The 16,297-nt window shown below is 34.7% G+C and overlaps 2 protein-coding genes across 2 annotated transcripts in view; one reads left to right on the top strand and one right to left on the bottom strand.

Moving 5' to 3' along the window:
- Window positions 1-6,717: 6,717 nt before the first annotated feature.
- On the bottom strand, window positions 6,718-6,897 carry LOTGIDRAFT_69813 (hypothetical protein; the record flags this gene model as incomplete). The annotated part of the gene is made up of 1 exon (XM_009052593.1): window positions 6,718-6,897. A coding segment is annotated over one exon (180 nt), but the record flags the coding sequence as incomplete, so codon positions are not given.
- An 8,403-nt stretch (window positions 6,898-15,300) lies between these two features.
- Window positions 15,301-16,297, top strand: part of LOTGIDRAFT_239057 (hypothetical protein) — a 12,856-nt gene continuing 11,859 nt past the window's right edge. Inside the window, exon 1 of the mRNA XM_009052597.1 lies at window positions 15,301-15,377. The gene's annotated coding sequence lies outside the window, so the exon portion shown is untranslated. The remainder of the gene's footprint in view (window positions 15,378-16,297) is intronic.

Below are 16,297 nucleotides of genomic sequence, written 5' to 3'. Positions count from 1 at the left end.
ATATCAATTTTTAGACAAACTTGGTGAAATTATTTAATATTACCCGAAGATGACCTCACACCCTAAAACGCATCGAAGTGGAGAGAAGGAGGACGTAATTAAAACACATTATTTTAGCATACACAATGCACAGTAGAAAATGAATACATACATTGCAGTGGCCGACGGCATTTTGTTCTTTATTTTCTAATGCAGCGATAATCCCACAGCTTACAACCATCGTACTAATATAAATACGAAATCGAAACATCAGCCTCTATTCCTCTAGGCCTTTTCCGCACCTTTTTAGCCTGAATTTGAATCTTTAGAGGAATTTTTTTTCACGGCTTTTCGTCTGAATGATTTGAAATTTTTGGTGTAAAGACAGTCCATGTCTACGAAATGGTACAGACAAAAAATTAATTCACTTCTGTTTGACCGATTTTGATCAAATTTAATTGTTTTCTGTTCAGTTCATGTTCAGTATGATCTATAACAAATATGATTCAAACTATACCAAGAAATTCTAAATTACATTTTTTATTTACATTTCTGAGTCGGAGCATAACTCCCAACATAATAGATTTGTTCAAAAACTGGACTTTTCACACTGATACGTTACTGATTTGGCTTTTTTACTTCGTTAGAAAAAGGAACAGGTTTTAGTATTTTTGAATTGTCAATTTTTGATCTTCCTTTGTTGACCTTGTTAATGTTATTTGTTTATTTCAAAGATTATTGTATGGGATAACCATGAATACTTTCATTATTTTATGTCCGATCTCTACTTGACCTCCTCCTTTTCAAAGCGAAATTTCCGTCTTCTGACTGCTCTGGCACATGCCTTTCTTAGCTTAGAAGCTTTTTTCATATTCCGTTGCAAATTGGGACATTAGCAAAAACCCAACCTGTGCCACGTGTGGCTCTACTTTTGTTATACATTGTATTTAGTTTATATATTGAACCTATTGTAAAATAAAACGTTTTGATAATTATTATTATGTCCCTGCAAGTTTTTGAGTTTGTATACTCATGCTTTATTTAATAATCTTTTTTTATACGCCCACATGAAATGGGGGGCGTATATTGCCGTCACCCATGTCCGTCCGTCCGTCCGTCCGTCCACAATTGCCAGTCAAAGCTGCCAATATCTTTTTAGTATACCACGCTTTATTATTATTACGCCTGTGCAATTTTTTGAATTTGTTTACTCATGCTTTACTCAATTTAATTTAACTATCATATATTTTGGCAATGTGAATAAAAAATTTGTTGTTTTTGGGTTTTCAGAATATTTTGATTCACAATTCATGAATTTTTGAATTGAATATTATTAATTGATACACCTTGTTTATTTGAGCTGCCTTGAAGTTTTCTGCTGTATAGGTACCCTTTTTAGTATCTGATCAGAATCGAATTAGACACAGAATTGATTTGGATTGCCATGCTTTTGGGCGTCTTCACAGTGCCACAGTGTCACAGCTCCTAATCGCCATTCTTCAAAGTCAGATGTTCGTGATTATAATGAAGAACTCAAACACAAGGGTGGTAACTACAAAGAACATCAACAGTTCCAGTAAGACTCGTTTAATTTTTAAATTATGTCACCCCTGCTCATCCCCTCACATGATGTTTCCTAGAAACGTCACTGCATGCTCGCCAAAAGAATCTTCTTCTATTAAAGGCTTATCATAAATTTTGGAGATCGCGGAATAGAAAATGTCTAAAACTGAAGTGCATCACCGCTCGTAGAGTATATTTGTAACACAATATGGTCGTAGGTTGATAGCAACTGTTTCTCGTGTTTGCGGCGACCAACTAAATTTATAGTCGCCGTAAGAACGCAGAATGTTGTAGTCCGGTCTAACGGGGTTATAACGAGCTTTACTGGTTAGAATAAGACTATAAATAAAACTTACCATGAAAAGTTAATATCTTTCCATAATACCGAACATGTCTTTGAAACCGGTTTCGTCAACTTGGCATCCTTTTTGGAGAATGTGCAAATGCGCAATCAAGGCCATGAATCAATATATTTGGATTTCGGGGAAGGGAGGGTTTGATTCTCCCAAATGTACAGACCTAGGGTGGAACAGATACTTTAAAATTCAGAAATTGGGATTTAGGGTCCTGATACTGGGTTTTCTTCTGTTCTGATTCTTGGCGAGAAGTACAGTGTCTGTTATGTACTGATTGTTTTTAGTTTACTATGAACAATATTATCATTCTTATTTCTTATTTTTTTGAATATTATGCAATATCATTTTCTGCTTGTAGACATGGGGAAATTTCTCTTGAAGGGCTCTTATAGTGGGCATGAACTATCGAAGATTTTTTATTTTATTGACAAAATCGGTTGTGTCTTTAAGGTAGGCGCGATGTTGACATGCTAGAGGTAGTAAGAAATGATCGATGTATTCTGACACTGCATATGACTCACTACCACAGTCAGATTTAATCGGGCGGCCTTTAGGGATTTTATTCAAGATAAACCACTCCTTGGTTGGATCTTAGGCAAAGTGTACAAATGTCTCTCACTACAATCAGGTTTGGCAGACAGATAGTCATATTGTTTTGACTAAATCGACAAGAATATTGTTAATCATATTAGCAGTTTCTTTGAAAATTGGTTTCGGTAAAATGGCATAATGTTTAGGATTATTCAGGTGATTCTCTGCTTCTGAAACGTAATCCTCACTATTCAGAATAACACAACATGAGCCTTTGTCATTTTTTTTTAATGACAATGCTATCGTCTTTCTTAAGTAAGTTTGACGCTTCACGTATCACTTTTGTGAGATTAGGCTTTTCATACTCTCAAATGCTTTTAATAATAAGAAAAAAATATTCGTAGCTAAGATTTCGTTGAAATGGTTCAATGGATAGTCGTAGATAATTTAAGTTGGCTACCTTCGGTGTCGGAATAAGTCCACGGTCTAAGATTGAATGCTGAAAGGGTGTGAGAATTTTGCAACAACAACAACAAATAAATACTCATCCTGATCAACAGAGAAATTCTACCTATCGGAGACATTACCCTGACCTATTGACCAGCCATGTTTAAAATAGTTCAAGCGTAAACATTAATATCGGAAGTGAGACGAAACGACGGGTGCATCTTTTCACAGCCGAAGACTACCGAAGGGCGGAAAGGCGCCTTTGTTATGTTATAAGCTGTAATAGCCACTAACGACTTCTTGAAAGAATCAATTAATAAGAGGCGAATCGGGTGACCGAAGACTGCTAACTCTGCCTGAAAAATAATGATAATATGCATATTGATATTCTCTAATGAATTCTGTGTATTTTTGTAAATTAAATTTGGTGATGGATTAAAAAAAGCCTCGGCTTGTTTCTGAAACCTTATCATAAATATAATAATATATTATTGTGTACAATGAATGAAATATTCAGGGGCAGGTACGTTCGAGCGATCAATAAAATTAAGGGAAATAAATCAGTAAAACAGACTGTAAAACTTAATTAAACATGGTGTTTTTAAAGACACATATGAAAAGAATGAATTTTATTTGATAAATACTAAGTGAATAAACATAAAAATGTAAGCACAGTAATGTTAATGACACTGAGCTATATATAGACTGGAGAGAAGCTTGCGTCGGTGCTGTGAAGAACCGGAAGTCAGCCATTAAGCTACCAAGCCATAACAAAACGTCAATAGGGAAGTGCAATAATTTTGATAATAATACAAGAAAAACACACTTTTATGCAATTTATTTCACATTTCAAAAAAAAAAAAATTAAATATGAAATAAGATACATTGAATGATCAACGTTCAGAAATTTTAGTAAAAAAAAATCAAGATAGATACGATCGTTCCACTTTCTGACATTACTGAATAGGCTACTGAATGTAACTAAAATCACACTCCAAAGTAGAAGAAAGTTTATTTCGGACAATTTCCTGTTAGGTAGAATTAAAGTCATTAAAAATCAAACAGAAAAAATAGGGAATAATAAAATTGTTTCAATGATACAAAATCAAATCTCATTAATCTATTCATGCTTAAATAATATGAGTTTTGATAATTTCTTCCTTATTTTGGGTTCACTGTTTTTTTCATTAAGGGTTTTTGCAGCATGATGCAATTTTATTTTAGAATATTTATTACAAATGCATTTTATCAATCTTAAAATGTGATTTTCTTCAAAAGAATATTGCAAATTATGTTCATCCAAACAAGTAAAGATTAATTTTATATTAAGGTTAGCTAGAACAAATGTTGATACAGCACTTATAAATTGTCCTTGTGGTAAATTATTAGAAGAAAGTATTGAAGACAAACATTTTTCTGTAGCATAACATACTTTTAAAACACTGGATGAAGGAATACATAATCCACCCCTATCTTTAAATTTAACAAAGCTGTTTACTGAAATTTCCCTATTTGTACGTGCATCTTCAAGTGCTAAAGAACAATCAACACATTTAATTTCCCTGCGAACCATTTTGACAACATAGCCAGCAATATACGAAATGGCAGCCTCCTTATATTCAGAACATGTAAATAAGTTTGGTGGAATTTCATCTGGAAGAGCTGGATCATCAGCGTTCAATCCGTATTTTTTTAGGAAGGCAATGTCTGGTTTTGTGCGGGTGATACCATTATTACTGTACATGTCGGAAATTGATGATAAAATATTTGTAGGTGAATCGTTAACACAATTTCCTTTTCCTCCAATCATTTGTGTTCCTCTAAATAGAAGTCTTTTATATGCTGCTGTAAACTGTATGGTAGTTGGATTGTTATTAAATCCACCTGCAGCTCTTATGGCACCAAAAATCAATTCAATATGATCCTGGCTTAGCTTGTAGGTTAATATATAATTCAGTTCAGGAGTTGGGCCCATCAAAAGATCATTTACTAAACCTTGGATGCTTTTAATTCCAACTAAAAAACCAATGAAACCAGTTTTCCTTCTTGAATGGATCATCTTGTTTTTATTAGTATCTGTTAAGTTGTAAATATAGGTGAATGCTTCATTCAAAAATGGTTGCCAAAAGTCTATATTACTAACTCTCAAGGGCGATTTAAAACCTTTTTGGTATGGTGTTCTCGAATTAAGTAAGTCAAAGAGTCTGTCAATTATGCGAATAAATTCGATTGTACCTTCAGTAAGTTTTAGCACTTCATGGCAATATTGGATTGCATCTGCTACAGATGAACTAAATACTTGAGCTGCAAGGTTGACCTTCATTTTCTGCTGCTTCCAATTGTAATGTGGGCTTTTTTAATTTTATTGGCCAATCGCAGACCTTCATTTTCCTGAAGTTTATGAAGTTCTTCTATAAAACGCCATTCTATTTTCTCTCCCTTGCTATTTACTATGATGCCACCATCAGCCAAAGTGTTTCTTACCAATTTAAGCATATGACAAATATCAAACATCACATACACTTGCTGTTCAGGAAATGTAGGGTAGGGAAAATGTGTGTCTATTGAAAAACTTTCTATCTTCGTTCCCAAGGATCGAAACATGGTAAAATGGGATGAAGGACCATCACAAGTAACAGATGTTATTTTGACACCTATATCTGCAAGTCTGGACAGCGATTCTCTTACAATATTGGCTTTTTCTTCTCCAGTCAAACCATCAATAAAGAATAGGCTATTGGTACCTTCCATCTGTCGTTTAGAGAGACAACCATGAAGACTAAAGCATCTTTAGCTGTAGGAGATGAATCTGAATCAGAAGTGCCATTCCCAATATCAACATAACCAGAAAATGACTTGCCATTCCATTCTACATGCTTCTTTATTGCCATTTCATCCAATGTCAGAGCGCATATTACCTGCACCATTAGCTGCACCTTCTTCTACCTTTACTTTCAGGGCATCAAATGATGGTTTTGTGAAGCCTGGGTCAGCAGAGACGGAAGAATACCACTTTCTGATTTGTTTAGGATGAGGCAGGGATAACTGGAAAGTCTGTTGAACATAGTCATTGCAAATGATTTCAACTCTGACGAGTACTTTTTTGATGGTTTGCCACTAACAATCTGTTTCATAACTTCTAGTGATGTTCCAGAAAATATGTCCTCTAAAATAACAGAACAAGTATCTGATATTAGTTTCTCTTTTCTTAGGGCATCAACTACAGATTGTAAACTTGACACTTTCTTCTTTACTCTGTCTCTAGTTTGGTTACTTGATTTAAGTTTCTTTTTAAGAATTATAATTCTATCTTCAGCTTCATTGATCTTTCTTTTTAATTTTCTGGGAGAACCGCTTTTGTAATAATTATGTTTTTGTTCAACAGGGATGGTATCAATATCACTACAGGTTTGTAGATTTTCTTCTTGTCTGAGAGCTGGTGGCTTTCTCTCTACTTGTTTCTGCAATGTCAACAATATGGTAGGTATTAATATATTTGTAAGGAGGAAAGGAGAGTGATGATGGGTAGTTTTACCAGTATTCTGCATGTATGCATAGTAACTAGAATTTGTTCTTAAGAAATGTAATTAATCCATGCTTAATGTATTATCCAAGATTAATTGTGGATGATTTTGTCAGGAAAATGATTTGATTTGTATTTGGTGAACAATCACTTTAATAAGCATATGCAGGCAATTTGAGGCTTATTTAGGTACAAGCTGTCCTGTTTTGAAATTAGAATTAATGAAACCGATTAAGAGTAAAGAAGGTGAGTAAAGTATCTTAGTAATTTAGTGAAGGTTTTGATAATGCTCACCTTCATTAAGTGATCAGGAAAATCAAATATTGTTGGTACAGCATCATCTTTAAGGTAGGTACGCTCAAGAGTTTTCAAAAAACATTGTTCCTCAAAATGTCTGGAACACAAAATAGTGTTCTTAGTTGGTTCAAAATCAACTCTCTTCAAATTTACCAGCCACTTCTTGAGTCTTTCTGGATCTTTTAAAGGATATCTGAAATACAAATAAGCATAATTAGTTCTATAAGTTGTAAGTTACTAAAGATGAAGGAAAGGTGGGTTTTTAAAAAAGTAATGTTGGCTAAAATGGCATTTCTGGGGCAGTAGTAAAATACATTGAGCACATGATGTCAGGGCAGTAAACATGGCAGTAAAAGAGGGGAAGTATTTTTTCAGTTAATCCAGTAGAATTTTGTGATTGATAGAATCAAAACACTTTCATTTACTATTTATTTTTATTAATTCATGGTTAAAATGCGGACACGGGAATCGGTAGATCTCCCGCCGGTATGTCGGTTGAGGACATTCAAAATCGGTAGAAACCTGACAAAATCGGTGGATTACACGTGTATAATTTTGTTCTACTCCAGAAGCTGATAATACATAAGTGCCGTGGACCCAAATGAACCGATACGGAACAAAAGTCGTACCGTGAAGGTTTCACCCCTATTGAAAAGGTCATACATTCAAGTTATTTGACCTTGCTTCAATTGCGGTTTTTTTTTCCTTTCAAAAGTTTTTTCATCATAAAAAAAAACAGCTTTTACCTGTGAAATGTAATTCCCTGTGGGATGTTCTCTCTTCCAGATCTAATTGAACAATTTATCGCCGAACAGCCGGGCATATTTAATAGTAAAACTTGTAGAAAAACACGACGTCAATAGGCCTAACGCGAGACGTTGGTAGCTTAATGGCTGACTTCCGGTTCTTCACTGCTCTCATTGGCTCTTCGCTATGACGTTCCATCTAGTTATTTATAGGATATCTATGGTTAATGAGGACGAAATAACTCATTATGGTGCGAACTGTCTTTAAAAATCCTCCTCATCGTCTTTCCGGTTTCTAGTTTCGTACCTCAGATACGCTTCCACTCTTAAAAATAGTTCGGTATTGCAACTTCTTCAGTAAATACATACGGTTAAAATTGGGAATATTTTGAGCATTTGAGAATCTATTGATATCATTCAGACGTTATAATATTTAATTTGATGCATATTTTATCATTCAAGCTGTAGCCTTGGACAAGATGGCTTGTGATTAGGTTCTGTCTAGATCTGCGACTATATGGAGCTAGGCAAGATGCGAAGTTTCGTATGCGACTATACGGAGCTAGGCAAGATGCGAAGTTTCGTATGATAAATACTGTTAGCTGTTTCTTGAAACCAATGAAGATTATCAATTGGTTTGAATTCTTCTTCGTAGGGTCGTAAGATTGTTGCTCTGCTGGTATTGGACTCCATCAACATGTTGTTGAGGGTGCCGAGGTTCTGTTGTGCTTTCTTCTAGATTTTATTTGAGATGGGTATACCTGTGAAGATGATCCTGGAGTATGGGAAGGTTTTGTTGACTGTATTGATTAATTTCTGGTTAAAAGAGGCCTTTGGTAGCTGATCACGGTTGTTGAGGCCTACAAGAAGAATAACGGTAGTAGGTTTGGGATAATGGTTGTATGATTCAAGGATGTGACTCTATGTGATGGATTTGGGCACCGGGGTAAGAATGTATTTCAGTGTCTGAACTGGTTTGGTAATTCGATTCAGGTTAGAGGATCCAATAATTAAAATAATTAGATTTCTTCAGAGCAGGTAGATTCCATAATGATTTGTCCTTGGTTTGGTGATAAAAAGGTTTGGTAGCGGATATACTGTTTGTCGACGAGGTGATTGGTACTGGTTGTAGCATTGGGAACGGACTGAGATCTGGTTTGACTTGGATGGAAACTGAGGTGTGGTTTGCTGGTCCAAAAACGCACAGAAGGAAGAAAGGTTAGCGAATCCTGGATCACGCGATGAAGATTCAGATGGCGTGGAAGGGGAGGACGAGAACTACGAGAACGTTTGAACTTCGGGCTCGTTTAGGGGTTTGGTTCGATAGCTTGGTGACTTGGCCGTTGAAGTGTACATGATGTTGGTTTAGTTGACCATTTGGGATTCTATGAAAATAACTTGAGGTTAGAAAGGGAATGTACAGCGAATGTAACAGGAGGAAACTGTATATGCTAGCGTGAAATGTGGGGATCAAATTATGCAAATAAGTCAAACTTGGTTTGGGGATATATAAAGTAAGATGAAAGTTATGATAAAAAATGCAAAAATATATATTTAGGTGATAAATATTGCTAACAATGATGTAAACCATTATAACAATTATAACAAAAACTTGCGAAATATCTGAGGTTGCCTGGATTTCTAACCTAGTTATGGGATTTTTGCTCGAAAAACTTACTTTTGGGGCTGCCCCCTCTGTCAAAATATCAATCATTCGCTGGAATAAAGGCAGATGTTTCGGACTAGGCATGCTGGTGAATATGATCTATGGGGAAGATTTGTTCACGTATTGCAGAAAAGAAGATCTGATTGCATAATTTTATTTGTTCTTTAATATGACACCTTTTGTAGATCAATGCAATTTTATCAAAAAGCTTTCATTGAATTATTCATTGATTTCAAGAAAGTTTTTACGCAAAAATAGTTTTCCAATCAATAAATGTTCAAATGTTCTCGATGTCATATAAGAGTTAGATTCATAGTTTCTTCACACAATACTAGAAAATGTGGCCTATTCTGAGATTCTTCCTTTGTTCAATTCAGATCTGTGTAGTTTCGAGCACAAAATCTGTGCATTTTGTAGTGTTTAACAGAGATTCGCTTTCAGATAGATATTATAAAGAAGTTATGGTGAATGGAATAATTCATTGTATGGCTCTTTGCTCAGAAGATAGTCAGTGTTCTACATTCGCTTACCAAGAGATACGTAAAGAATGTTATTTGTACGAGACCATTCCAGGATGCTTATATCCATCTACTGATATTGGTGTTTTACACTATATACCATATACAGGTAATTAGGGCAAATAGAGCTATGTATTATATCATTAATTCATTTATTTCATTAATCTTATAAAATCAACAGAATTACTTCTCAAAAGCAAAGAAGGAGCAGAGATAATGAGAAAAGTATCGATTATATTAAGTGACAGTTCATTATACCAGGGTTGAAAAAAAGCAAAAACCACCCCCTATCAACGCTGTAGTACCCAAAGAATAAGATAACCCGTATGATAATTATAGATCTGAGCTTTCTACAATATCAGATGCTGCTTTGCAACTGGGTTTGCCAACTTGGCATCCTTATCGGAGGATCTTGAAAAACATGCACATTTCTTCGGTTATATAGTCCCAAATAAGTCTAGTGAGGCAAGGTGTATTTTTTTCGCCCAACGGGTTTCACGAGAATGTGCTTTTAGGATATGTTACATTGCTGAAAACACGAGTCACCAACATGAGAAAAATTAGTCGTGCCTTAATCTTTACCGTGATTAAAGTCCCAATATCATAAACTGTTTGTAAACAGCTACTATATTAAACACCTGATTAAGCTGAAGTTACCCCAAAAGCTGAATTTTCCTTGGGGATGTCCCTTGACCCCTGAACAATTCCCATTTCTGAGACCAAGGAGCGATTGAACGGGTGAATCTTTTGATTAAATAAGATTTTAAATGTAATTGTTTGTTACGGTCTTCATCTGCTACCTTGTTTACGCTGTTTGTAATGTGCAGAATTGCTGTTTTGCAGGTGAAAATCTAGATAACGTGGCTTTACACAAACCGACAAAGATGAGTTCCCTACATACTGGAAGAGGTTCGTGTATGGGTAATGATGGCAATTTTACAAATATCTGTCACACTGATGACGTCGGCGAGGAATGGTGGTGTGTTGACCTTTTGTCATTATACAACTTCAAACAAATTACTATATATAATAGAGCTAACTGTAAGTGTCATTGTAAGAATACAAAGATAATTTTTACATATTACATGGATTGCGATTGGATTCCCGTAAGTACTAGTATAACGAATACAAAGACGAATTATACATATTGATATGAATTGGGTTCCCGTAAGTACCATTATAATGAATACAAAGACGAATTGTACATATTGATATGAATCGGCTTCCCGTAAGTACCATTATAACGAATACAAAGACTGATTATACATATGAATTTTGATGAGCATCTTGGACAGCGAGATTAGTGTACACTTTTCATTCATGTACAAACAGGGAATTTCAAACACTTTCAAACTTTCAGACTGATCAAAGCAGAACATGAACGTAAAATTCATTGTGTAGTCATTCAGCTGTACAATTAAATGAAAAAATTTTTTTTTCAGTTGCTGGAAGACTTATTGGCTTTGAGATAAGATTAAGTTCAATTGGGAACTGTGACTCTTACAGTTTAATACATGGCACTGTAGTATGTTATAAGGATTCTTCGAGTGAATCAGAGTCCATTTACAACATAACATCGTGTAACCAGTTAGGAATGCAATTTTCTTCGAGATTTGTCTTTATTACAACCGTTTTATCACACCATGTGCATTTCCATGAGCTTACAATATCAGCTTTATAAAGCACAATGAAGAGGTTTTGTGACTTAAAACACTGTATATGAAGAAACTTTTGATGATAATAAAAAATGGAAACTGTTTTCTAATTATATTTTTTATATTTTCTCTATATATATCTTCTTATTTCTTAATTCGGCGATTTGATACAGCTTTTTGAATGATTATTATGAACGATTTTGGTATTCACCGGTTAAAAGGACTAACCAAAAGCCTATCATTGGAGTATTAGGTCTACGTTTTTTGTCTAACATAAAATTGCACTAGATTCATGACAATTTATATTTATCACCTGACTCGTTTCTTCAGTCATGTTTACTACATCCATAGAGCGTCACAGTCATAATAATAGTTAATAAATAAATCTTTGTAATCTTTTTCCAATTGAATTGACCTTTTCATTCGAAAAAAAGAGACTCATTGTAATATTCTGGGTCCCCGGGGTGTTTGCGCTGTGACCAAGAATATAAGGGATTTGTGTGGTCTCAGGACTTCCGGCGGAGGGTTTTAAACATCTGTCAAGCTATTACAAATAGCGTCTTATACCTTAATAGCAATAACAACCTTTCATGTATCACATACGTTAACGAATGCAGCCATTTTCTAGGATGATACACTAGCAAAGACGAAAATGTTTTTTCAATCCATGCAGCAGTTGCATGCAACATAAACAGGTTCAATTGGTGAAGGATATTCAGTATTGGCGCATTTGCAGTGCTGTATCTCAATCCCTAAAGTCCGGCTGACAAACGAGCCATCAGCTCAGGCAGAATTCATCCGTGCACTTCTCCTTAAGGCAAAGGCGATAGCTTCCGTGTGCGGGGAAATTTATGCAAGATTTTTGTTATTCGTGGCTAAAAGTTGAAAATCAAACGTGTTTGATAATTTTTTCCACGAATGAACAAATGCTTGTGTGTTCGCGTAGCTAAAACTATCTGCATAGAGGTAAATTTATCTACGCATGCGTAGTAACAATTCAAATTGGCCGCACCCATGGAATTGAATTTGTTGGATAGTAATTCTTCGTCTGCAGAGGACAAATAAATGTTACAATAAACGCTGCTACTACGCAGTAATCGTCGTGAAAAGAGAGCAAATTGTTACAACAATATTCACAAAAGATAGATCAGTTTGATTAAGCTTTGAGGCTATTTGCAGCGTCTCTTCTCTCTATATGTTTTAAATCTTTAGATCTTACTTCGTAAAATCAGATATAATCAGTCAACAAGATTTTCATCTAGCAGAGTGTAGTTAACGAACCCGTTGCGCTCTAGCAATTTTGAATGGTCACGTAAATACGCATGCGTAGATATATTTACCTCTAAGCAGACAGCTTTAGTTACGCGCACACACAAGCATTTGTTCATAGTCTTAAGTTGAAGTGGGACTTATAAAAGCGATTCACATAATTTCGCATTTGGGGATGCCGTGTGCATATTAAAGGAACTGTTGCAATCGTTTTAAAACTTTAAATGCTTCTCTCTCAAGGCCTTCACCTCAAATTGAGTTGATATGTCCAACTATATATTAATTATATTTTATGTCCAAGACGTGGTTCTGTTTTTTTTTCGGGTGTCAATGAAAGTGAAACAAACCACCAGGAAACAGACATAAAAAACTGTTAAATAGGATGAATCAAGTAAGTCTCCGGCAAAACAAACCACCAGGAAACAGACAATAAAAACTGTTAAATAGGATGGATCAAGTAAGTCTCCGGCAAAACAAACCACCAGGAAACAGACAATAAAAACTGTTAAATAGGATGGATCAAGTAAGTCTCCGGCAAAACAAACCACCAGGAAACAGAAAATAAAAACTGTTAAATAGGATGGATCAAGTCTCCGGCAAAACAAACCACCAGGAAACAGACAATAAAAGCTGTTAAATAGGATGGATCAAGTAAGTCTCCTGCAAAACAAACCACCAGGAAACAGACAATAAAAACTGTTAAATAGGATGGATCAAGTAAGTCTCCGGCAAAACAAACCACCAGGAACCAGAAAATAAAAACTGTTAAATAGGATGGATCAAGTAAGCCTCCGGCAAAACAAACCACCAGGAAACAGACATAAAAAACTGTTAACTAAGATGGATCAAGTCTCCGGCAAAACAAACCACCAAGAAACAGACATAAAAAACTGTTAACTAAGATGGATCAATTAAGTCTCCGGCAAAACAAACCACCAGGAAACAGACATAAAAAACTGTTAACTAAGATGGATCAAGATTTCTACTAACAACACCCATACAATCTACTAGATAATGGATAAATAGCTCAAAGGATGACATCATAAATATTATCTAAACCATGATCTGACGAATTCATTATTTAATTTGGTCGAATTTATATCAATATTATTTATCACTGTTTTTGGTAGTGTTGGTATTTTCCAATACACAGGCAAAGTAATAGTATATTACTTTAGTATTTTATATATTTACATTCTGAGTATTATCATAACAAACTTCAGATCTTCAGACATCTGGCGTTTTTAAACGCGTGTCCCCAGTTAAGTGTAAAAAGCAGTACTTGTTCTCGTGGCTGCACGAAATCGTTTGCAAGTTATTCTGAAGGAACGAAATATAAGCTTAAACCTTGAAAGACTAGTAGTCAACCAAGCACGTATATTACAAATTAGGCTTTTCCATATTTATATCTTGGGCAGGCTACGTCACATCGACCGATATGTTGATCCCTTTAGCCGTCTAATAATATATAGGTACTTAAAACATATACCTTTGAATTATTCGACTACCTGGACAGTTATGTACAAACAGTAAAATAATATCAATATAGTATTATTCAACTTCAGAGCCTGCTTGAGATTTGATAATAACCATTATTTTGTAATACAATTTACTGTTGATGTACAACAGATTTATTACCTTGTGCACTCATCCGTAAATTTGCGCTGATTGTAGTGATAAAATATGTAAGCCAAATAAAGACAGCCCTTATTCTTTGCAAATTTCATGTTATGTTAGTTATTTTAGCTGATTGTCAGTTAATATCGACTTTTGTTGCCATCTGTTTAAGATATAAAATAGTATTGATGTGAAATACAATAAGGCCAAAGGTCGATCTGCTACAAATAAGTCATCTCTGTAGAAAAATTTGTATACGCCTACATGAAATGAAACGCCACAAATGCCCGTCAACACTTTGGGCGAAAATTGGTTAATCTATTTTTTATCACCCAATATGAACCCTTTTGAAAACTGACAATTTAAAAAAAATATTGCACTTGACCTTTAATTTTTAGCTCGTAAACACTCTAGAAGGCACTACAATTTTTATACGGATTCTGGCATTTTTACTTTCATTTTCACCTAAAGATGAATTCTATCGATAAATTAAAAGAAACCCAAGAAAATATTTGATGTGGTTTATTGATAAGTTGAACTTTATTTCCCTTGTTCTTCGAAGAGCGCTCAATTTTTGGGTCGGTAACATTTTACAATGTTTTAACGGACTTTGACAAAATTTTGCCCAAGGAGTATATAAAAACAGAAGTTGAAAATTACTGGTGATGGTTGCCGTTCTGCAAAATGTTCTTACTTAGGAAAAAAGCTGGGCGTATATCATCGTGCCTGGCAAGTCATCGTATATTAAATCCTGTATTTTTTCAGTCAAATATACAGGAATACAAAAACTGCCGACTGATTGATTTATTAATTTAGTCGCACAGTAACATCCGGAAGATTCGAACGTCGATCATGTCCTTCCCTCTCTGGCAACACCTGTCATTACACATAATCTACAAGAACTACTACACGATAGTAAGACTTGAAGTCGAGTGTGTAAGGTCAAGACCAACACTGTGTCAAGGCTAAGTGTTATGTTCATGTTATAACAGTACATATTTACACATGATAATGGAAGTCTTTTGTTATGTGGACGAGTCTCTTTAATCTACTGGTTCTCATTTTGAGATTAGTGTTCCTATATATAATACCAGTCTGTACTGTAACAGTTATTTATACCTAGTGGACAGTTTAGTGTATATCGTGAATTAATAGTAATTTAGTTGTAAATCTGTCAAGTAATTGCTTTTGAACTTCAAATATCAGCAAGGTCAGTTTTTACGATTTTTTTGGTATTTTTTCTCATTAGTAGACTACTGTGCAAGCGATTTTTTTTAACGCAACCACATACGGAAAATTACACTAAAAGAAATTATAGGTTTGGGTGACAATGAGCAATTATTTTTAATCTTTATGATTGGATTTAAATGGAAGTTTTTGTCCTTCTGTTCTGGATAGACAACCAGATAATTTCAAAACATATCTGTCGATCGAATGAAAATTCGTTTGAATTACAAACAATCACCTTTAAACTTATAAGAAAAATATCTTTTTCGTTTGTTACTATGGAAAGAAATTTATTCAACCTGTTACAACATAAATGTTTCGATCGACGATATTGTTTTACACTTTGTTGACAAGGTCAATTTTAGACCGAGACGGTTGATTTTCCACTAAGTCAATATCGCCGCTCTTTTCACAGCATTTCATTCAGAGGGAGACAGCCGTGAATTGAATCTTTTCACGCCATATTTTATCTTTGTGCAAAGATACTCGAAAAGAATATTTCATCGGAAATTTCTATTTTCATCCATTTTTTCAAACGATACAGATTGTCTTTCGTAGCAAAAATGTCAAAATGTTATGAAACGACTATTATAAAATATATTAAAGGAGTAGATGCACCAATCATACCTTAGCTTCAGTAGCTTTTTAGCTAAGCTAATTAGTGATTGTGTTTACAGCTTACCGTCGAAATTTGACGCTTCAAATCCAAGTATGTCCAGAATTATCCGTGTTTGAAAGACGAGTCGTTTTTTTCTTGATACACTGCCATATATAAAAACATAATATAGAAACAGGAAAGGAAATTCATAGTTTGAGATATTTTGAAGGAATTGTGCAATTTTCGTATATTTCTAGAACTTCTGAACTATTTACATATATTGAAGACTCAATCAATCCCCCCCC

This window comes from Lottia gigantea, assembly GCF_000327385.1.
Source record: "Lottia gigantea unplaced genomic scaffold LOTGIsca_189, whole genome shotgun sequence".
NCBI classification, from domain to species: Eukaryota; Metazoa; Mollusca; class Gastropoda; family Lottiidae; genus Lottia; species Lottia gigantea.
The sequence above is the reverse complement of the archived record's forward strand: the minus strand, read 5'-3'. Positions and strand labels throughout refer to the sequence as shown.